The following is a 25,262-nucleotide window of genomic DNA, read 5'->3' on the forward strand; positions in this document are numbered from 1 at the left end:
CTGAATGTTCGAGTTTAGTCGCAGGTATATAATCCCATTGTGCAAAAAACATCTCTGTTCATTAGATTTATATACTATGCCCATTTATTCTGTTCTCCTTTCTTGTAGCTTCTAAGTATCCTTATGTTAACTTGAGTTTTCAAGTAGGGTATCTACTAAAAGAATACATAGATTAAATAGATAAGTAGAAATAGATTTTTTAAAAGATAAACCAATAGCCATCATGTATTTTCATTTCAACCCAGCTGACAGTTTTAATTCCCATTGTGAGCATGCCAAGGAAAGCTATATTTTCCAGGGTCTAATGACACCTACAGAAGATTTAATATATGCACGGCTAAGAGATCACACCCTGGGATAAAAGACAACAGCAAGTCACAAACTTTTATATTGAGGACACTTAGTGATGAGTCAACTACAAAGGACAGGAGTCAACTCAAGCCAATCTAGTTCCCTAATAACCTTTCTCCTCTTGTAAACAGTCTTCAGTGCCCAAATCTAAGGGGAGAGACTACATTCTGAGTGAAGCCAAGAGAAAGGATTCATCTTAGAGAACTTTCTGTTGGGACAGAAACTAAGGTTTCTAAGGGGGACTACTTAACACCCTTAGCAGGCTTCCTCATTCTCAATGAAGGATGAGTTAAGAGTAGAAGTTTGGATCATGGAAATCCTGACATAATCCTTAACAAACATCCCTACATGAAGATTTCAAAGAACTTCAACACAATTACAAATCAGAAGTACCCATCAACAGAAAAACGGGTAGTGCTGAGTTGTCCAGAAAAGGTCAACAGCAAACACTGGACCTTCCTATTTCAAAACATACAGTAAGGGCAAAGTGTTAAGTGTGTAATATGTAGGGGTTTTTACCTATTAGATCCATTCAGAAGATAACATCATTATAGGTTCCTCAAGGTTCACTTTGTAATTCTTCTTTATTTCCACTAGAGGTCAGATGAGAAATGATTGGCAAATACAAGAAAGATACAGGCAGTCCTTGTTTTGCATGGTAGTGTGGGAGCATAAAAATAATTATGCAAGTTGAAACTATGCAAAGCTATCTTCGTAATCAATGGGAAAATTACAGTTGTCCCCTGAGCTTCAAAAATGTTTGTTAAAACATTTAAAACTCTCTTACTGTTGGTTATAATGTATGGAGAAATGAAAAATTACTAAAACATTTACTTAGTACACTGTAATTTAAAACATTATGCTCTTAAGGTTGCCTTCTCTAAGTGCTCCTGGCTGCATATCAACAATCTCTCAAATGGTGGCAGTGTCAACATTCCTACCATCAGTTACTCATTTTATTATTTCATTTATGCTCAATTTAAATTTCACTTCCAGAAACATCACTGTTTGTTCTTTGCTGGACTTTCATCTTTATTGACCACTTCCCTCTTGTGATTACCCAGCTTTGTAGTACGTCACGCTTATCAATGGGAAACAAGGAAGCAGTACAACAACACCCTTTCCTGTCTGTGTGTGAGCTGAAGAACAGGTGCCCAGCTGTTGTGGACACACTGACTTGCTGACCTGCATGCTGAAGAGCTAGCCGCAAAATCTATATTTTATTTGCACACTTACTACATCGTGATGACCAAACTTTGAATCGTGTCACGGGGGACTAGTATTTAACTAAACCATGGTGATAGAGCGATATAATGAGAAATATATATTTGGTCTTCATCCCTGGCTCCTGGCGCAAGAGCACCTAAAACCCTGGTAAGTTCCTGAGTGACGGAGGAGTGTCTTTTTGTTATTCATAACAAGCCCCTTTCAACCACACCTGAGTTTATGCCTCTGGGTGGGTCCCTGGATAGCTTCAGGATGGCTGAGTTTACCAGAGGAGCCAACCAGGATTAGAGAGTGAGAACTTTCAGCCCCACCCCGCAACCTCCAAGGAGGGGAGAGAAGCTGGGAATTAAGTTAATCACCAATGGTCAATGATTTAATCAATCGTGCCTACACAGTGGAGCCTCCATAAAAACCCTACCCAAAGGGGTTCGGAGTGCTCTGGTGTTGGTGAGTGCATTCACGTGCCAGAAGAGTGGTGTACCCCAAACTCCAAAGGGACAGAAGCATGTGGGACCCTTCAGGACCTCCCCTATGTACCTCTTCATCTGGCTATTCACTTATAACCTTTATAATATCCTTCCTAATAAACTGGTAATAGCAAGTAAAGTCTTCCCTGGGTTCTGTGAGCCACTAGAGCAAATGATCAAACCTAAAGAGGGGGTCGTGGAAACCCCCAATTTGTAGCCAAGTCAGACAGAAATTTATGTAACCCAGGAATCCACTATTTGTAACTGGTGTCTGAAGTGGGGGGGGGGGCAGATTTGTTGGACTGAGCCCTTAACCTGTGGGGTCTACACTAACTCCAGGTTATTACTGTCAGAGTTGAATTAAACTGTAGGATACCCAGCTGGTGTCTGTAGAGAACTGGAGAACTGCTGGGTGTAGGAAGCCCACACATTTGGTATCAGAAGTGTTATAAGTAGAGAAACAGTTTTCCTTTGTACGGTGACAGAAATCTGTGAGAATCAGAAAGGACAAAGTGCAGACTGCGTACACAGCATTCTCTAAAAGAACATTTCTTAAACTATCCCACAGGAGTTAAGGGTACACACACAAAGATTCCATAGTCAAATAAGCCTGGAGAAGCTGGGCTAAGATCAAATCACTTTACTTACCAGCAAGACTTTTGGAGAATTCAACAAACTGATGTGCACTTTGCACTTACCAGATGGGGACCTAGATGGGGGCTATTACTTCCCACCTTAGGAATGTGTTATAGAAGTTAATTTTCAGACTCACCAGCTGTGAAGAATTTACTATAAATTTAATATTGTATAATTATAATGGTTACAATTTTACAATTTAAATTCACAAACTTTCTTTTAATTTACAATTTTACAATTGGTACAAAGTACCAGCACATTAAATGTTTTGTGAAACCACTCCCTTAACAACAAAGGATACCAAATTAGTGACAGCATTACCAAGCATTTACAGCACACATTATCGGAAAGCACCTGAGCAAAAATAGTCAATAATCGATAACACACTAAAACTTTTAAAACTATCGTTTTAAACTTAAGAGAAACTTATCAAGATGTTTGTCTCAGATTTCCCTTATCACAATATAATTAACAAATATTTATAGGGCACTTTCTAGGCTCAAGCCTAAAGACTGTGTACCCTTCCTTTAAAGAGCTGACAATTTCGTCAAAATACACCATCTCCATAAGAAGCAAGATACACCGTATCTCTATGCCAGCCATCTGATTTTCTTCTGGGCAAAATTACCTATGAGCCAGGACTACCCTTCCCCACAGAGCTTCTGTCCTAAGGTAAGAATTCAAAGCTACTATCTAGCACCATGAGCTCTCTGACTTCAAAAATTATAACCTTGCCTGTCAAAACTATTTAAATGATATTTGCCAAGTCCCTTTTGCATAGCTTGACTCCATTCCTGGCTAGGCCCATACTAATGTCTCAGAATGACAGAATGGGCAATTTAAGAAGACCTCTTATCAGGTTTCCCATCAAAATCTTGAAGTTTTTCTCTAGTTAAGAAAACACAGAAAATTAGAAGCAGAAGTGGGGACTGGTTAAAGTAGATAAGAAACATCAGGAAAAAGATATAGCAAGGAAGGAGGTGAAACACTATCAATGAATTGCTCCCACTGGCCTGGAGCAATTTAGTGCACAGATGAGATGGTCCAACACATGCCAACAGCTCACAGGGCATAGAGAATAACTAAGGTCCATGATGGTTAGACATTAAATGATATAGTATTCTATCAAGAAGAGCGTAATATATTGTTAAAATCCTTCCAAAAATAGTTGACACATAAAGAATTTTATCTTCTGGGCTTCCCTGGTGGCACAGTGGTTGAGAATCTGCCTGCCGATGCAGGGGACACGGGTTTGAGCCCTGGTCTGGGAAGATCCCACATGCCGCAGAGCAACTGGGCCCGTGAGCCACAACTACTGAGCCTGCGCGTCTGGAGCCTGTGCTCCGCAACAAGAGAGGCCGCGACAGTGAGAGGCCCGCGCACCGCGATGAAGAGTGGCCCCCACTTGCTGCAGCTAGAGAAAGCCGTCGCACAGAAACGAAGACCCGACACAGCAAAAAAATATATATATATGGAATTTAAGCATATATATGGAATTTAAGAAAAAAATGTCATCAAGAACATAGGGGTAAGACAGGAATAAAGACACAGACCTACTAGAGCATGGACTTGAGGATATGGGGAGGGGGAAGGGTAAGCTGTGACAAAGTGAAAGAGCGGCATGGACATATATACACTACCAAATGTAAGGTAGATAGCTAGTGGGAAGCAGCCGCATAGCACAGGGAGATCAGCTCGGTTCTTTGTGACCGCCTGGAGGGGTGGGATAGGGAGGGTGGGAGGGAGACGCAAAAGGGAGGGGATATGGGAACATATGTATATGTATAACTGATTAAATTTGTAAAAGAAAAAAAAAAAAAAAGAAATGAGACCTATGAATTCAGAATAAAAGCATTAAAATTTTTGGATACAGAAAAAAAAATAATAATAATAATAATTAATTAATTAATTTAAAAAAAATAATTTTATCTTCTGAGTAACTTTTCTAGGATACTCAGCCACATTTCACAAGTAGAATCTTTCAGTTAGAGGAAAATCTTACTTAAGTAGACCATAACATTCCCCAAAGATGGCAATGCTGTTGCTAGTTTTTATATGCTAATTAATCTGTAAAATGTTAACACTTTATTGCAGTTGTTCCCAGGCTAAAAGGTTACTTACTACTATGAAATGCTTCTAGCATTTTAAAAAGTAGGGATTCAAAAGGAATAAAGGAAGGGAGAAATCAATTAAAACAGCCTCAAATTAAAATCCTATCACACATAAACTCCAAGTCAAGGCATCTTTTCAAGGTTGTACCAGAAAACTATTCAATGAAGTAAGCAAGCAGCTTTCATATTCTACTTTGAGAGTCATGGCCCCAAAGCATCTGCACACAGACATAAGTAAATGAAAACACACTTATTATATAGGCATTAATACATGAACATGACTATCATGTAAAAAATCTATCTGCTATTTAATAAGTGGAATCCAAACTCTACTTTCAAATCCAATTGTCTTATGGTCACTCTTCACTGGAAGCACTGGTAGGGGAGCGGAAAAGGGGGACAGGGAAGGAGAGGAAGCCATAGCAGGCACCTTCACGAGCATTTGCCCCTTTGGGGACATCTGGAAGGCTATGCAGAAGGGGCTTCAGGGTGGTCTCAGCAGTGGAAGAGGAAGCTAGGTATTTATCCACTGTCTCCTAATCGACAAAGGTTGAGGGCTAGCCAGAGGCATTAACTCCTCAGAATTTCCAGCCCGCTTCAAGTACAAGCTGCTGAGCACCTGTAGCCAGAAAAAGCCCTCAGGTCAAGTCTCCAGTGTTTTCAACAAGAAGTATTCCAGAGATGGAGACACAGACAGAGCTAGGGATAGAGATGGAAACACAGAAAGCCGGGGGAGAGGGATGGGGCCTCTGCAGACCTGCGACCTCTGCAGCGTTTCAGTCTAGCCAAACTAATATGCAGACATACTGACGTGTGTTCGTCACTCTTTGTACACATACGCTCATCTTAACACTCACTGTGTTCTTCACCCTTCTGTCTATTATTCCTCCATCCTCTCTGGGATGAATAATGAACAAGTATATACATAAAATACATATAAATAAAGTTATTAGAGGTCAATAGGTATAGACTAAGTAAATAATATCACTAATTAATAAGTAATATTTAATACTTAATTCCTGAACAAAGATTAAGGACAAAATAGTCCAGCTTGATGAGGAAATCCACAACTGATTTGTATACGTGGGAAACCATCACTGGAACTCAGCAATTCTCCAGAGGGAGAAATAATCATTCCTACCAACTTACTATATATCAGTTCCAGAGACAGACATAAAAGTGATGGGTTTTAAAGACAAATTCTGTCCCACCTCTGAGAGCAGCCTCAACTCTGGGCTCACCTACCATGAATCCCTTGTGAGACTGGATCACTGTGCAGAAACTGGACCAGGAGAGCAGATGGGAAGAGGGCAATCGTCTTTTAGACAAAAGGGATTAAAATATTTTAGCTGTTTTAAGTTCCACAGAGAAAGCAGCACTTCAGGAACTATTTTTAAATGAAGAAAGAAATCATGGTGATGACCAGGGAATTTCCAGAGAAATTATTTTTGCCGAAGAGGAAAGTGTTACGCTAAATTACACTTAGGTACCTGCGGTGAGGGGTGGGGGGAGGGTTAGAGGGAGGGTAAACTCTGAGAAATGGGTGGGTCTTAGAATGAGGAAGGAAAACAAATGAAGCTAGGGTAGGTAGAAGAGATTAGGTCACGTAGAGACAGCTAGAAGGCAATGTAAAGCATGGGCGGTGAAAGCAGGGAAAAGGCACGTTAGCAGGTGGAGATGCAGGCCGTAATATTAGTTTCTTCTTCGTTCGGTATGCCACAGTATTGTACGTGGGTAAAATACGCACTTGACACTACCTGCTTTCCTTCCTCAAGAGATGAACTTCATGCTGTAAAATGAACCCAAATGCCTTCTATGGCTCAATCATTCACTCATTCAAAGCACTATCAGGACACTGGAAATAGAGCGGTGATAAAATCAACAAATCAAGTGTCTGTACTCTTGAAGCTTACATTTTATTGGGGGGAGACAGACACACAGGAGGCTAGTACAGCCCCAGGGAGCAGTGGCAGGGGATGATGCCGGACGGAGAGTGCGGGACCATCTGCAGGGTCTTTCAGGCCAGAGGAAGGCTATTCTGCTCTGAGTGGGATTCTTTAGAGGGTTCCAAGCAGAAGCGTCACAGGGTCTGACATTTTAAAAGCACTACTCTGTTTTCTGTGCCGGCAGAAGGAGGGGCATTAGTTAGGGGGTTACTGTAATAATCTCAGTTTATGTAGGGAAGGGATGTGAAAGTGATGAGAAGCGGTGAGATTCTGAAGGTAAGCCAATAAAGGATTTTAATTAATCCTTTATTAATAAAGGGTTTTGCTGAAAATGTAATGCAGATTATGAGAGAAGAAGCAAGGGTGACTCCAAAGATTCTGGCCCGAAGGAGTTGCCACTGACTGAGATGGAGAGGACTATGGGGTGAGTAGAGCTGCTGAGGAAGGGAGCTCTGGAGGCTGACTTCAGATACACTAGAGGATGGGATGCCTGCTATTCATCCACGTAGAGACAGTAAGTTGGCAACTACATATTTAAGACTAGAGCTGAGGGAAGAGGTCTACAAAGGAGATAAAAATGGAGGGATCATCCACATACAGATGAAAGCTGAAGTGGTGGGACCAGATAAACGCTAGAAAAAGAGAACTATTGAGGAGTGGACCCTGCGGTACTCCAGTGACAAAAGATCAGGGAGATAAGAAGGAACCGCAATGAGGAGTGAGGGGGAGGAGGGAAGAGTGAAGCAGGAGGCAAATCAGTACAGGGACTTCCTAGAAGCCAACTAAGGTGAAACTCATTGGTAACTTTGATAAGAACTGTTCCAATGGAGTAGTAAAGACGAAAGCCCCATTGGACTGGGTTCAGAGAGAATGGGACCTCAATTAGATCAAGAGAGAAGGGAAGAAAAGCAGCTGGAGGCATTAAATATGGACAATTCTTCTGATGAATTTTGCTATAAAGGGAGAAAAGAAATGAGGTTGCAGCTGAAGGAGGAATATAAGGTCAAGGACTTTTTTTTAATGAAGTTATGTATTATTTGCACACGAATGAGAGAAACAATGATATTGTGAGAGAGGGGGTAAGGCTGAAGTCATGTCCTTGAATAGGGGAAAGGAGATGGGATCTAATACATCTAAGACACCTAAGGATAATTTCCAATGACTTAGCAGTTTCCTTTTCTTCCTGAAATTACAATTCCAGAAATTTCCTAATTCTGAAAATAGATCTCTCCATACTAAAGCAAACTTTGGCTCACATACAAATGACTGAATGCAAGATGTGTAGCACTGATACTTCAAAAACAATGGCTAGAATAAAAAATGTCTAAAGGGAAAAAATGTCATTTATTTGAAGACTATATGCGATTTTGACAAAACTGATATGCTACTTTTCACCATTTAAGGATCCCTTCTTTCTGTGGGTGTGTACAAACCTTCTAGTTACTTTTTATTGACCTAGTTCAAGGTCGACCAGAGTGTAGAGTTGTGCATACCTGGAGGAACAGACTTCAAGCAGGCTTGAAGACTGTTAGAAAGATGGCACACAAGAGAAGAAGCTGATCCACAAGTCATCCAATCTTGCCATAAATACTGAGGAATATGCTGAGGTTGTGAGCAGTTACTCACACCTGCTGGGCAGGCAAGGTCACCATTAAAATAGGGAGGAACCCAGAGGACCCCAGCACCGTCAACACCATGAGAATGGTTGAACCTGATGGGATCCAGTTCCCAGATGGCATCATCATTGGCAACAGGGCACCTTTATGAGAACTGGAGGCCGGGGAAGCTTGTCCTGCCAATGGGACAAATTCTGCTGGGCCTCCTGCTTTATAGAGCCATTCTCATTTGGTCAAGATCTTCAACTCTTTACTTCCATTAAAGAAACCTGTATCCTTTCCCTGTCTCTGTATTACCCTTTTATCAATCACCATCACTCTTCTGACAATCTTACACATAAACATTTTAGATGATGAATACTCTTTATCTCAATAAATATATCTTTTCTCACAAATATTAAAATATGTAGTGAGCAGTGCAAACATATGATTTAACAGAGACCACTGTTTAGGACAAAATTAAATTTAAAAAACCAAAATCCATTTAAAGTTGTGTTAAAGAAAAATATTAAATAAATATTACAAGTGCTACACAGATATGGCACAAACCATGACGGTGGTCAATAAAAGCTTGAAATGTGACAGTGGTAGTGACACCAAAAATCACTGATGTGGTGAAGAAAGAAGAAAAGTCACGCATATCTTAAAATCATTTGATCTTAAAGTCCTAAGAAAGCTTGTACCACAGTCTTCCTCTCTCCTGGCCAAAGAAACAAAAGAACCTTTCAAAGCACTGGAACTGGTGAATGAATCATGCAGCAGCCCTGGGGCCAGGATAAGACTGAAAAAAAAACACCCTGCAACTGGCAGGAGGTAAGTGGGTAGATTCCCTGGGTAACACTCCTGAAGGGACAGGCAGCCCCAACGAGGTGATTCTGAGGGAAAGAGGTGTGTGAAAGACTTTGGAGCTTTCAGAGGATAATCATTTCCAACAAGGGGTTCAAGAAATGAGACAACAAGTTCAAAGCAGGGATTCTGATCTCTCCTCCCACAAAGGGAGAGGCAAGAATAGGAAAATAAGGCAAGCAGAGCCCAGTGCTGACTACTTGGCATTTGGATGGTTGGAAAAGCAGGCGTGAGGAAAGAAGTCCCTGACTCGAATAGAAGGGACTCTGCTCTCCCAGTAACCATGGCATCTAAGGAAATGTTGATCCTCCGATATGCAGAAAATAAGAACAGGCCAGCAAAAAAAGGAAAGTGACTTCAAGAACCAGACACACAGAAAGCCAGCCTTAAAATAGGAAGAATGTAAGAGAGGAACATGAGTCAGACCTGTGAAAAGTTAAATTAAGTAAAAAGACTAGAGTTCCTCTAATCTGCAGACAGCTTATATCCCAAGGTTCCTTCATAAAGTAGTAAAGTCAAAAAAGACCGATCACATGTCTACAGTGTGGCGTGCGTGACAGGTGAGGCGCTGTAGGAGGAGGTCACAGAGAAGAGGAAAGCCCCGGGAACCCACAAACCCAGGCTCTGGGAGAGAATGCTCCCCTGTGGTCGGTCACCGCAGAAAGCTTCCGAAGTCATTGATGGGAACTGGCCAGAAAGCCTCTGCTTCGAGGGCACCTTTTGCCCCATACTTCGTCACTTAATGGCTCAGTCAGGACGCTTTCCAAACCGCTTCATTGTTCTGACTTTTGTTCATGTGTTTTGTTTTGTTTTAATAATCTGTGGGATTCCTGGGCAGTGTGAATATCTCCAGGACTTCCAGACAGATTCCAGGACCATTTTCTTTTCTTTTCTATATTTATTAATATTAAAGTATCCATAGGACACTGTATAAATCAAAAGGACCACAGTGGACTACATTCCAATTTCTTTGTCAAATAGGACCACTCATCTGACAACAGCTTTTGTGCATTAAAAAACACCAAATTACCTACAATGGTATAGCTTCCTCCAGCTTTTGCAGTTTCATAATTTACTGCATGATAACAGACTGTTATGATTACTAACTGATAAATAGAAGTCAATATTATGCTTGAATTTCTGTGTTTTGTGCTCAAGTAAAACACTTCCAGTTTACAAAGGAAGAGTTCAGCACTTCTCCACAAAGCATTCTGAAAGAGTTTTATTTCCCCCTCCCCATAATAAAATACAAATTGGATATGTCATTGTATTTCCTCTAACAATGATTTTTTGATGCATTAGAATTACCAGATGAATGCAACTTACATACTGGTAAAGAAGTATCTTACATTTGCATAGTTAGTACGTTTAAGTTCATCAAACTTATATTTCAGTACCAGTGTTCCTTATGCTTCCTGTCTTTGATCAACAGTCCCTTTAGAAAATAAACTGTAAATAGGACTACAGCTAAAATCAATTTCAAAATGTATAATGTAGGAATTTACCCTAAGAATACATAAATGCTCATCAAGAATAATGATAAACACACAAATATATATATTGCAGCACTGTTAAGTAAATACAAGAAAAAGAGAGAGAGAGGGACAGAGAGGGAGAAAAGAAACCAGCTGAAGAATTCCTCAAAAGAGAACCAGGTAAATTATGGTAAATCCACAGAATGGAATTCTACACAGCCATTAAAAAGAATGAGATATCTGTATATGCTGATGTGAAAAGCTCTCCCAGACCTCCAGAATATTTTAATAAATGAAAAAGAGCAAGGTACAAAACCATGTATACCGTATATGAACCCTTCCATCTGGATGGAAATTCAAAATTGTTAATGGTGTTTACCACTGGGGAAAGAGGACTGTAGGAAGGAGACAAGAGACTTTCACTTTTCACTTTTTTATCCTTCTATATTGCTTGAATTTCTCAACAGATTTTTGGGGGTTTGTTTTTGTTTTTTAATTACAAGTTATGTGGTCACAGGAGACATGGACCTTTTTTAAAATTCATCAATTTACTTCATATTGCTTAAAGTTAATAAAAATTATACACTGAATTTTTCCTTTAATAACCAATAGAGGATGCTAATGAGCCAATGAATTTCAAAACTAGTGATGAAGGGAAAGAATCAAGTTTTTTTTTTGTTTTTAGGGAATTCCCCCATCTTATTATCATTATTTTTTAAATTTATTTATTTTATTTTTGGCTGCGTTGGGTCTTCGTTGCTGCGCATGGGCTTTCTCTAGTTGTGGCGACCTTTCTCTTTGTCGTGGTGCGCAGGCTTCTCATTGCGGTGGCTTCTCTTGCTGCAGAGCACGGGCTCCAGGCACGTGGGCTTCAGCAGTTGTGGCACGCGGGCTCAGTAGTTGTGGCTCGCAGGCCCTAGAGCGCAGGCTCAGTAGTTGTGGCACACCGGTTTAGTTGCTCCGTGGCATGTGAGATCTTCTCAGACCAGGGCTCAAACCCATGTCCCCTGCATTGGCAAGCGGACTCTTAATCACTGGGCCACCAGGGAAGCCCAAATCAAGCGTTTAAATTTACCTCTCCTATACAAATGGTAACCAAAGGAGTAGATGAAGGAAAGTTTTCTCTTTATAGAAGTATTCCAGCTAACAAATGAAGAAGAAATTTTAAAATTAAAATATCATTTTGCAACTGCTAATGAATGAATGAATGGATACTGGCATTGGTCAATGGCAGCAAACATGACAAAAAGAGAAACAACCAGACATGTCATGCCTCCTGATAGAAGACTACACCACCCACTTACAAAATATTCTTGGCGGGAAAAACCTGAATCTGATCAAGCTTGTCTAGCTCCAACTACCAATTTACAGGAAAGAGAGGAACATGCTGAAAGATACTGCAAGGATGTAATAAGCAAAATCCAGAAAGTGGAAAACTTTAGAGGATAAACAACCACTTTCTGCAACACATAAATTGCAAAGGAAAAAAGAGAAACATGAGGAAAATCTACAGATCAGGGTTTTCCAGCAGCAGCACTATTGACATTTAGGATCAGATAATTCTCTCTTGTAGGAGCTGCTCTGTGCAGGATGTTCAGCAGCATCCCTGCCCTCTACCTCTGACAAGCCAGGACAAACCCACCCCATCACGCTGCCAAAATAAAAAATGTCTCTAGACATTGCCAAGTGTCCCCTGGGAGGCGAAATCCCATCCAGTGAGAACCACTGCTACAGATTAAGAGACACATCAACTAATCATAATGTGTGGACCTTATGTGGGCCTTGATTCAAACTACAATACCAAAATTTACTGTATTTACCATTTACTATACCAAAATAGTAAAAAATATTATGACATTTATGATACAACTGAAAATTTGAACACTGAATACTGATGATATTATGCAATTTTCAATTATTTTTAGTTGTTTTAAAGGTATTGTAGTTTTTCTTAAAGGAGGCCTTATCTTAATAGATACACATGCTGAAATAGTCACAGATATAATGACACGTCACCAGTTCACTTCAGAATAACACCAAGTGCAAGGGAAATGGGGGCAGGGTTAGATGAAACAATTCATGAATGAATTGATCATCACTAAGGTGGAGTGATGGTTATCTGGAAGCCTATTATACTATCCTATTTATTTCTGTTTATGTTTGAAATTTTCTCCAAAAAACCCACAAAAATTGAAATTAAAGTCAAAACCATCATGGTGGCTAGCAACATTCAGATGAATGACAAACCAACCCAGTAAGTGAATCTTCTCTTTTTTAACATCTTTATTGGAGTATAACTGCTTTACAATGGTGTGTTCGTTTCTGCTTTATAACAAAGTGAATCAGCTATAAGTATACATATATCCCCATATCTCCTCCCTCCCACCCTCCCTATCCCACCCTTCTAGGTGGTCACAAAGCACTGAGCTGCTCTCCCTGTGCTATGCGGCTTCTTCCCACTAGCTAGCTATTTTACATTTGGTAGAGTATGTATGTCCGTGCCAGTAAGTGAATCTTAACGTTCAACTAGTTTCCATTAACCATCCCATTTATGCTTGCTCAAACACATGCAGGGGCTCTCAGAATATATAAACAGATGATTCTTAAAAAAAAAAAAAAGAAAGAAAGAAGGAAGGAAAATGGCCCTCAGCCCCATGAAAAATTGTTCAAACTCATTTGTAATTAGAGATATGCAGATCAAAACATGGATACCATTTGTCACCTATCAGATTGGCAAAGATTAAAAACATGACAACCGGGGCCTCCCTGGTGGCGCAGTGGTTGAGAGTCCGCCTGCCGATGCAGGGGATACGGGTTCGTGCCCCGGTCTGGGAGGATCCCATATGCCGCGGAGCGGCTGGGCCCGTGAGCCATGGCCGCTGGGCCTGCGCGTCCGGAGCCTGTGCTCCGCAACGGGAGAGGCCACAACAGTGAGAGGCCCACATAACGCAAAAAGGGAAAAAAAAAAAAAAAAAAAAAAAAAAAACATGACAATGCATCCTGATGACAAAAATGTGGAGAAAGCTGCACTTTCTTACACTGCTGGTGGGAATGAAAGCTAGTCCAACCATTCTGGAGGGAAATCTGGTAATCCTGACATAACAATGCACTTAATCTTCTGACCAAGTAATCCCACTTCTAGCAATCGAACCTGAAGATATACCTCCATTAATATGAAAATACATATGCACAAGGTTATTCATTACAGCATTGTTTGTAACTATAAGATATGATAAACAACCTAAATGCCCATACACAAGAAAATGGGTAAATAAAACAGGGTACATGCACACAAAGGAGTACCATACAGCTGTTAAAAAGAATAAAGAAGAGCTCTATGAACTGACATGGAGCGATTTCCAGTATACACCGTTAAGTAAAAAAAAGCAAAGTGAAGGGTATTTATCGTATGCTACACAGTGTAAAAAAAGTAGATGTAAGAAAATACACAAGGATCTGCACATTTGTGGGAAAACGAACAAAAAACTCCACACAGAAAGGATAAACCAGAAACTAAAGAGTGATTACTCGTGGGGATCGGGGAGATGGGGGACCGGGACGGGGAGGAGGAGTGAAGAGGGCAAGACACTTCTGAGTATTCCTTTTCAGGTGACTTCTGGCTTCTCAGAACCACAGTAATGTTCCACATACCCAAAACATAAATCAGCAATTAAAACCAACCAGGACAGAGGAGGAATCCAAAATGCAACATAAACAGTAACAAATAAACCTGAACTATATTACAAATAAATGACACACTAAAGTAGAAGAAAAGAAGTAAGTTAACTTTAGAAAACGGTTTTCTGCCTAGATACTATAAGGCTAAAGACAAAAACAAAACAAAAAAAAACCTACATACAAATACTGTAATCTACTTAGCAAACTGGGTTTCTCAGAAAGGTATGGGTTAGCAATTTGAGAGCTACTTTATGTACTCTATGTATACAGTAGGATTGAACAAATAAATATATTGTAGATAATGAGAGCTGCATTTCTGTTAGTCAACAAAGTCGTAAGTAAGGAAAGGGGTAAGTTTAAAATGAACCCTGTGGTGTTACATTAGAATCAAACGTATCACTATAAAGTTTTATGGTTTTAATACAAATAGACATAAACACAAATACAGGTGTGTGTGCATGTGTGTGATTAGAGTATTTCCTAGCTCTGTCCACTGAGAACGTCTAGAAGCAACGAGCCTACCGAGTGCCAGACCTTGGTTTCTAACAACCATTCTCCAATAAAAGGAACTAGGGCTCACACAAATACATACAAAAATCACATGTCGGACTTCCCTGGTAGTGTAGTGGTTAAGAATCCGCCTGCCAATGCAGGAGACACGGGTTCAAGCCCTGGTCTGGGAAGATCCCACATGCCATGGAGCAACTAAGCCCGTGCGCCACAACTACTGAGCCTGTGCTCTAGAGCCCGCGAGCCACAACTACTGAAGCCCACCTGCCTAGAGCCCGTGCTCCGCAACAAGAGAAGCCACCACAAAGAGAAGCCTGCCACTGCAACGAAGAGCAGCCAGGCTCGCCGCAACTGGAGAAAGCCCACGCACAGCAACAAAGATCCAACACAGCCAAAAATAAATAAATTAATTAATTTTGAAAAAAATCATGTTACCATTTATTCACACCATAATTAATGGGAAAAGTATAATATTAATATTAATGGAAAAGTAAGTAGGCAATCACTACAGTAATGAAATGTAACTTCCAAAAAGAATTAGACACTTGGTAGCAGCTGCAACATCAGCACTGACCAACTGTTCAAAAACTGTGCAAATTATTGTGGGGTTTCAACTGCTCAAACCAACCAAAGCTTGCTTTATAATCAAATTCCTTTACGTACTCCTGTTCTGTTCTTATTCTTGAGCCCCACCATGTCAGATCAACAAATAAAAAGGCATGCATCCCCTTTAGGTGATCGGTAAACTCAACTTCATACCTGAGAACGCAGGATATGTATGACAGCATACCAAGCAGAAATCTGCCCCAAACTGACGGGTTAAAACTTTTTAAAGCTTGATGAGAGGACTATACGTTAGTGCCACTAAGCATCCTGAGATAAGACTGCACTTCACAACATATTTTAGTTCAAAGAGCAAAACTGAGTATATATGTAGAATACTATTATAAGTGAAACACATGAAGAAAATACTCATAGATTCTCCTATGATAAACTGTCACATCAAAAAAAGATGTTGAGCAACTCAATAAATGGACTTTTTGTCTCTTACAGGGAGATACATGTTCACCTATTAAGTGTATAATACTAAAAGACTTGATCATTAAGCGGAAACGTAGATAAAACAAATTTTAAAAATAATTCCCATCCTTAACATTAAAAAAAAAAAATCAAAAAAAAAAATCAAAATACACTCCAATTAGAAATCCATTATAATAAGGATGAAACAGAGTTAATTATAAAACTTTTCAAATACTGATTTCATACTCTGTTCCCAAGGCAGTTATGATCATTTTAAACATATTTACGCCAAAGAAAATAATTTTAATAAAGGAAAAAAAGGAAGATGTTTACAGATGTATTTGTCTGGAGCTCTGGCACATCTGTTTTACCTGCATCACACCCCGCCCCCACCCCCACCCCACGATAGAGACAGAGATCAGGTCTGGCTCTATGACCTTCTAGCTCTGCAACCCTGGGAAAGTTACCAACCTCTCAACCCTCAGATTCCTCATCTGTAAAATGGAGATGATAACAACACTTACCCAGCAAGGTTCCAGTGAGAGTTAGATGAGTTAATTAATACAGCTAACGCAGTTAGAACAGTGCCTAGAACTTGGTAAAGCATTCAATAAGTGTTCGGCTGAGTTCCTGGGACTCTAAGAGTGAGTAGCTGAGAAACTCCTTTCCAGTAGCATTATGCTAGGTAAAATGCTTCCATCCCCATAAACCAGGCTCTTCGTTCATTCAGACTTCAGGAATGAAAATTAATATAGGACACTTGTAAATTACCAAAACCACTCAAACATTTAAAATCATCCCTCACCTGGATTATCACAATAGCTTTCTTACTCACCTGCCTGTCACCCTTGCCTCCCCCTCCAGTATTTTCTCCATGTAGCAGCCAGCGTGAACCTTTTAAAGGTTAAGTCAGATCGTTTATTCCTCCACTCAAAATATTTGACTATTTGCTCTGAGCGAAATCCAAAATCTTCTAGGGTTCAAATGGCTCCTTCGCAAAGCCTTCCATAATCACACCGTATGAAAGCGGCCTTATACCACCCCCGGTCCTCTCTCTTCTCCTAACTCAATTTTTCTTCACGGCACTTAGCATCCCTTTGTCATGTATATTTACTCCTGGGTCCCACCTCCCCACCATCCCCACCTCCACAGAATGTAAGTTACAGGAGAGCCAGGACTTCGCTTTGTTCATTGCTATATTCCTAGCACCAAGAACAGCGCCAGGCATACTGCAAACTGGGCCAAAGCCAACATCATACTCGATAACACACAAGAGGCAGTCCCTTGTGTCCGGAAAAAGAAATGAAATAAAATTACAAAATACTATGTGTCAGCTACTAAAGTGGCAAATTTCTAATTTTTTAAACTTTTTATTTTAATGTTTGAAGTGTCATAAAGTTTTAAAAAAACCTTCAGTGCCCATACAGCTCAGTGAACTTTTCCATCTGTATACACTCATGCAACAACAACCCAAGACCAAGATATAGAACATTTCCTGCACCTCAGAAGCTCCCTTGAGCCTCCTCTCAGTAAATACCCCCAGAGAGGTGAGTATCAATACTAGTCTGACTTCTACCCAATTATGCCTGTACTTGAACTTCATGTAAGGAGAATCAAACAGTATATGCTTTCATGTTGGTCTTCTTTTGTTTAACCTTATATCCGTGGGATTCACCCACGTTGTTGCATACATCAGTAGTGCATTCCTTCTTTATGGCTAAGTAGCATTCCATTTTATGATTATACCACAATTTATATAATCGACTATTGATGACAGTTAAGTTGCTCCAGTTTGGGGATAATATGAACAGTGCTGCCATGAATGGGCTTCTGGGTTCATGGGTATGTCTTTTGGTATCTGCAGAATGGCAACATTTTTGTTTGTTTGGGGTTTTTTGGGGGGGCTGGGGGGAGGGAGATAATGGTTAATAATACCTTAGTGAGAATCCAGGGAAACGCAAGTTGGCAGTAGGTGAGAGTATAAACTGAAATAACCTTTCTGAAAGACATTCTGGCAATAGGCACAAGAAGCCTAAAAATATCTATGCCCTGTGACTAATAATTCTTCTTCAAGGAAATTTCTTACTGAGTATTTACATGGGCCAGAACTTCTTCTAAGTGTTTTACATGTATTAACTCATTTGATTTATCCTAAGGAAACGATTAGAGATGCTGAACAATGGTTTATTCAGAAGGACGTCAATCAACCATCCATCATTAGGAAATAGAAGAAAAACTAGTAAACAAAGTAAAAAACTAACAAGAGGAGAATGATTTTGAAATGTATTGTGCTTCCATGAAATTAAACTCTATGCAGCCACTGAAAATGTTTCTCAAAGAACATTAAAGATATAGGAAAAAGTATACATTAATGAACGATAGGTAACAGTAGAATACATGAAATAAATTCCTAGTTTTGTTTTATTTTTAAAAATACATACGTATACCTTAAATGTTAAAATACTGGTAATCACTGGAAGACATGGGTAATTTCATATTCTTGATTCTCTTCTGTACCTCCCAACTTTTCTACAATGTTACTTTTGCCAATCAAAATGAATATAAGACTAATAAATAAAGGTGTTTACATTATAATGGGGAGACAAAAGACATTATAATACAACTGAATTAGGGCAATGATGCCGTTTTGCATAGAATGATATAAAAGCTCTATGGAAAGACATCTATTGTCAAGAAAGATCTCCACTTGTCTTACTTCCACCAAGGACTCAGAGAGGAAAAACTCCATCTCTAGGTTGGAAGGAACCTGCCCAGGAAAATCCTGTTAATTCCTCAGCTTGCTGCCCCTAGGGTATCAATTATATGTTGTACCCTGGGCACATGTTCTTTTCCCCTCTCACTTACCGAAAAGGCTTAGGCAGACTGAGGGACTGGCATTCCTGAACACCAAGGATGCAGTCAAAGTTCAAAAGCCTCAAACCTGGAGGAAGCTGGTTCCATCTGCCCTCATGCCTGGCTAAAAAGCATCAAGGGAGGATCTTCCCACTCAGGATAAATTAGGGCGAAAACTTTTTGGATTTCCAGATGTCAGAAACTCCAGGCAGAGTTAACCCAAATTTATACCAAAATCTACTGACTCCTTGAGTTTAAAAAATTCTTCTACTCGAAAAAAATAAAAGTACCAAGAAGTTATCCAGGAAAGACAATTCTCTGTATCCACCCTCCTACCCTCTCTTTCTCTTCTGCAGATGAACCATCCCTGGAAACCAAAGGAAAGCTGAGCATGGGGGTTAAAGTTGTACTTTGGTACTTTAGGGGCCAATTCTCACATAAGCAAATGACAGTTGTTTAATAATTAATACCTAAGGAACATTTTGCTGTGTTCAACAAAGCATTCATTTTGTGGTACAATAAATAAAGTAAATATTGATTACAGGAAAAACATATGGACCCCAAATTACCAATGTTTCATTAAGAATTAAACTTGCTAATAAGCATGGCAGGACATTATCACGAAATTTTCTAACTTTTGACATCTGAATCACATTAACTTATCAAGGATTGCTGGTCAAAAAAGCCCTGGGTTCAAAAAGCACTTTTCAAAGTCACTTCCACAGATATAAAGTCACACAAATCTATGTGACAAAGGAGATCATACTTGTTTTGGCCCTGCTCTCCCTCCTTCACACACACCCTCTTTATTCTCTCTTCAACTTCTCCTATTTACGAATTTGTATTTAAATGTATTAACAAAACTCTCCATAAACTACCTGCAGCTTTTCATGGTTATAGTGTTACTTAAATTAAGATAAATAAAATTGTAGTCAAAAATTTATTAACCTATCAAATCTCTACATTGTACCATGGGGCAAATTTCTTAAGCAGCTAAAATAGTTCTTTGAAAAAAATAAGAATTTACATAATCACCAGGGATTTGGGTTTTATTCTATATGTAACCTAGATTTTTGGATAATCTCTGTTCGGGTTGCCTATGATGGGAAAAGAGGATGTAGAAATAGAATTGGCAAGACTTGGTATCTTCATATTTCAGTTTTACATACAATCAAAATATAGGCGAAACATCGGTTTCAAGTAATAAAAAAAGATCTTTAGATAATTTATTCTTAATTACAAAGCGGCACATTTGCAATAACATTCCCAGCATATACCAGACTATTAAAAGATTATCTGATATACAAAATAAGGATGCTGTCCTTCTTTTGCAGTGACAATTTGATGTGGTTTTTTTCCCCCTCTGTTGTTGTGCTGTCAGAACTGTGCAACCTGAAAACTGATTAAAACTAGATGTAGTTGAAAATTAAATAAAACCAACTGTACCTAGCACTAAACACTGACAAGAACGCTGTAATTTAACTGGTTTTCTCTCCCAGGTCCAGTAGAGGGAGACTAAGACATCTGGCCTGGTCGTGTAGCGTTTCTGCAAAATTGGGGAGGGGGGGAGCGGAGGCTGTATTTAAATGTCCTGCTGTCAATCAAAGGACACTTCCTACAATCACAGTCACCATATCTGCTCTTACCCGCGAGCGTACTCTCACCCAGATACGACACGAAACGGTGCTCGGGAAACCTGCATCACCTAAAAGTGACCGCAGGCTTTGCCACAAGACCCAAATAAGGACTTTGGGAGCCCAACCTCAACTAGTTTCTTTGTTTAAATGCCTGCGAATCCCTCCCACGCCGGAGTCAAGAGGCTGTGGCGCCGCCCTTTATTAGCCTCACACTTTGATTACAAAACACACGAGTCGGCGGCTCGGCGGCGGAGGCGGCCCAAGCTCTCACAAACGTCAAACCCGAAACACAGGCGGCGGCCGAGGCAGAGGGCGACACTCGCCGCCCCCGCCACCTGACCCGAAATCCCCACTGTCCGGCGAAAGTTCGCCCGCACCAGGCCCCCGGGCGCTGGCCCCGGGCGGCCCGGGTGTCGCCGGCCCCTCGGGCGACGGGAAATTTCACTCTTTGTAAAGTTTGGGCTGCGGCGCGGGGGCGACGCGGGGGGTTGGGGACGAGAGGCTGTCCCTTCGGGCCCCGCTGCCCACTCCATCCGCTCCACCCCCGCCGGGACGGGTTGCGCCGGGGTGGCGGGTGGAGGCCACGACCCGAGCCGCCCCGCCGCCCCGCCCGGGACCCCCGGCCCGAACTTCCGACTGGCATCTTTCAAGTCCCCGAGAGTGCCTCATCTGTTGCTCTGTTTACTCCGCGGAGCCCCGCCGGGCTGGCGCTACCGACGCCCCCGTCTCAGCGCCCCGCGGCCGAGGAAGTTTGATAAAGACCGGGGAAGGGGGCGCGACCGCGACCCGCGGGCGGAGGCGGGGGGAAGGAGGGCAATTTCTGGAGACCCCGGGCCGTGGCCAGCCGGTCGCCGCCCGGAAGGAAGGCGCGGCGGCCGGCCGGGCACGGCGGCCGGCCGGGCGGCGACTCCGGGCCGGGAGCCCCGGGCGGGCGGGGCGGCGGCGGGCTGCGGGTGCGGCGAGGGGCGGCGGGCCGGGCCGGCGCTCCGCCCGCCGCCTCCGCCGGCGCCTACCCCGGCCGCGTCCCTTCGCCCCAGTCTCCCCCTGCCAACTTCTCGGCTGGTCCCCTTTGTTCCCGTTTGTTGTGGCGACTCTTCGCCCGGCCGGGCGATCCCACCAGCCCCCGTAGCCCGCCTGGCGCCCGGCGAGCCCGGGGCCCCGCGCGCCCCGCTGCCCGGGTCGGGGGCTCGGCGCCGGGGCCCCTCGGCGCTCGGCGCGGCGGCCGGGCGGAGGGCGGCGCGGGCCGTCGGAGCGGCGAAGGCGGCGGTTGGCCGGTGGCCGGCGGCGGCGGCGGGGCTAGAGGGGGCTTATTTACCTGCCGTGGAACCAGTCCTTGCAGATATCGCACTCGATCATGAAGCGGTTCACGTCGTACGGTTGCCGGCACACACAGTATACCGGCGGGGGCGGCGGGGGCGCCGAGGCCCGACCCGGAGCCGCTACCGACACGGCTGCCGCGGCGGCTCCAGCTGCTGCTCCCGCGGCCACCGCCGCCGCCGCTCCGGCCATCTTTAAAAAACACACACACGCTCGCTCGCAGCTCCGCTCGCCGACTGGAGCGAGCGCAGCCTCCAGCCAGCGCCGCCTCCTGCAGCAGCCGGAGAAGCAGCCGCGGCGGCGGCGGCGGCGGCGGCGGCGGCGGCGGCGGTGCCTCAGTGCGCGCGCGCGAGGCCACAGCCGGGCGCTTGGTGGCGGGGAGGGGGCCGCGGGCAGCGGGCGGCGGCGCGCGCACGACGCGCGAGGTCCCGGCCCGGCTCCTTCCGGCGCTCCGCGCGGGGCCGTGCGTCTCGCGCACGTCGTCCTGCCGCCGGCGCGCGCGCCGCGCTCCTCTCGCGTCAGCCCAGCGGAGGGACAGGCTGAAGGGCACGCGGGGCGGGGGAGGCGGAGGGAGGCAGAGGCTCCCTGAGGACACGCGCGGTGGCGCGGGGAGCGCGGTCCCGGGAGGAGGACAGCGGGCGCGTGCGAACAGCCGGCTCCGGCGTTTCTGAGTGAACGCAGGGGCCGGGGAAGTTCCTGCGCAGTGAAAAGCGGCGCACGCTGCGTCTGTGCTCTGGCTCTGCGAACCGAGGAAATTAGAGCCCCGCCAGGGCCACCTCCCGACTGGGGGAGAATCTTAAATCAATTAGCAGCCGCCCCGCGACCTCCGTGGGTCCGAGCCTAGGATTAACGGCACAGCGAGCAGGTTATGCCCTGCTGTGGGGCAGGAGTGTGCTGGGGAGTCATTCAAACTTCCAAAACGTCCCACCCGAATTCCCACCGACCGGCCAGGAAATTAGTGTTGATGGAACCACTGGTGGGTGAAGGAGGTTGTTCCCAAGAGGAATTCATTTAATGGCTGTGAGCCGAGAGGGACCAGCCTTGAAATGTGGGTGGAGGAAGGACCGGAGAGGAACCCGGCATGTTTATAAACAACACGACTTAGATGCGAATATTTTCAAGTTCCCAGTTTGGAAGATAAGGATAAAATTCTAAATGACAGTGACACCTCGGAAAGGGACTACTACAAAAACCAGATAATACGGTACTTGGCACATAATTAGGCCACTAATAAAATATATTTGAATGAAAGATGAGATTGGTAAGAATAAAAACAGCTAACACATTTCGAATAAAAATAGATTGCCTTGTTATAATTACGCGAATTGGAAGGGATGTTAAGAATTATGGAATCACAGAACATTGTAAATCAACTATACTTCAATAAAATTATATATATATATATATATATATATATACATGCATATATATAGGAATTATGGAATCAGATATTTGTAGCTAAATTTCGCAAGCATTTCTGTCGTTGGTAAAATCCCTATAGCTCCCGTCTCATTCAGCCCCAGGCAGAGAGAACCACTGATCTAGTCTAGCCTTTTTTTTTTTTTTTTTTACTTATTTATTTTTGGCAGCGCTGGGTCTTCGTTGCTATGCGCGGGCTTTCTCTAGTTGCGGCGAGCGGGGGCTACTCTTTCGTTGCGGTGCGCGGGCTTCTCACTGGGGTGGCTTTTCTTTGTTGCGGAGCATGGGCTCTAGGCGTGCGGGCCTCGGTAGTTGTGGCATATGGGCTCAGTAGTTGTGGCTTGCAGGCTCAGTAGTTGTGGCGCACGGGCTTAGTTGCTCCGCGGCATGTGGGATCTTCCCGGACCAGGGCTCGAACCCGTGTCTCCTGCATTGGCAGGCAGATTCTTAACCACTGCGCCACCAGGGAAGTCCCTAGTCTAGCCTTTTTATGATTGAGGAAAGTAATTAACTTGCCTAAAATCTGAAATCTGGTCTTGAGCTAAAGTTTTTAAGTGTCTTGGTTCTACAACCGGTCCTTTTTCTACCACACCATTGCTTGTCACATATTTTGCAGGAAAAGAAATAATTGGAAGTCAGAGTTGACCACAGAGGGAATGAGTTCGAAACATATTTCTACTGGTGAAAAAAGAAAAGTTACTGTAACTCTGGCATATGTTTAGAGGCATCCTGGATTCAGGTAGTGAAAAGAGCCTTACATTCAGACCCTGCTTTGTAGAAGCTGTGTGACCTTGGGCAAGTCACTCCATTTCTCTTGAATTAGATCCTTGAAGATCTCCTCAAAGAAAAATTATAGATAATAATATATTCCTTAACTACCTCACAGAGGCTTTATCATAAGCAGAAGAGATCATGTATTTTTAAAAGTACACTGTAGAGGATGTGTGTTGTCATGGAAGAGCAGGCAGTGAAAGCTATCATGTTGGAGTTGGGGTGAGAAGGGACACACAGGGACGTGGCCTGGTAGGGGGTGTTCTCAATGCTGGAAGGGCCGCCTGGCCCTGGGATATCACCGTAGGTGGAGTGAGGAGGGTAGCCAAGCAGAGCAGGAGGCGGCAGTGGTGATGGGAGGTTGGTTATGAACAAGAGGATTGATCCAGTGAGCAAATATATTAAGGAAAGTGGGAGCCAATTTCTCACTGTTGAGGAAGAGATTACAAATATAGAAAGAAACTTAGAAGGAATCTTTCGGTAGTGAACTGGTAATGGAGCTATCAATCTATTTCTATTTATAGAAATAAATATAGGTGTGTAAGTACCTGCACACTCTGTCCACTGAGAGGGTCTGGGGCACAACGAAATGATGAGTATATCTAGCCCAGATCTTGCCTGCTAAACACCATTTTTCTTCTTGGCAAAACGGCTGATTCCGGGACTGGAGAAGAGAAGTACAGGGTGAGACTAGAGGCCCTAGTTGTGCCAGAAAAAAAGGGCATGTGCAAAGAATAATGGGGCATGTCAAAAGGACACAGGCCAACTTGTGTCCCAAATCTGGGACAAAATAAAAAATAATAATGTATTGAAACACATTGAATAACATAGGAAACCATACAGATGTAAATAACATAAATTGAAAGATTGAAAAGGATTGGAATATTTACAAAGTTTCAAAGTATGTCCCCACAAAATTCTTACTAATTACAAAGAGGATTAAAGTAACTTTACAGTGGAGAAGTCTGGCAAGCACCATCTTAATCAAGCGATCAAGGGCCATCAGTCATGGGACAAATCAGAATCAGGCACCACCTGATAGGATCCAGTGAGGATGTTAGCATCACTTCTGTGTATTTTCGCCTGGTCCACTGAGTTGAGTCTCCAGTTTGGAAACACAGCTAGTTTCAAAGGCACATCAAAAAATCAGCAAGAATAAGAATACTATAAGGCATACAAATCTGTAAGGAAAGGTTAGAAAATTGTAAACACAGAGATGTGACCTTGAGAAGAAAAGAATGAAGGCTGAATAATGCCAAAATTTTAGTGACAATCTCCACGCCTAGTAATTAAGAGCATGTGTTTGGATTCCACAATCTACTATCTCTGTGACAACTTACTAACTGTTGGGTTTTAGTTTTCTCATTTTAAGGGGTGATAAG

The 25,262-nt window shown here is 42.8% G+C and overlaps 1 protein-coding gene across 1 annotated transcript in view; it reads right to left on the reverse strand.

Moving 5' to 3' along the window:
- The window catches only part of KDM7A (lysine demethylase 7A), a 77,640-nt gene extending 55,758 nt beyond the window's left edge, over positions 1–21,882 (reverse strand). Inside the window, exon 1 of the mRNA XM_060107783.1 lies at positions 21,689–21,882. Coding sequence (XP_059963766.1) covers positions 21,689–21,882 — 194 coding nt within the window. The remainder of the gene's footprint in view (positions 1–21,688) is intronic.
- Between the last annotated feature and the right edge of the window lie 3,380 nt (positions 21,883–25,262).

The sequence above is a fragment of the Mesoplodon densirostris genome, chromosome 9, assembly GCF_025265405.1.
Source record: "Mesoplodon densirostris isolate mMesDen1 chromosome 9, mMesDen1 primary haplotype, whole genome shotgun sequence".
NCBI lineage: Eukaryota > Metazoa > Chordata > Mammalia > Artiodactyla > Ziphiidae > Mesoplodon > Mesoplodon densirostris.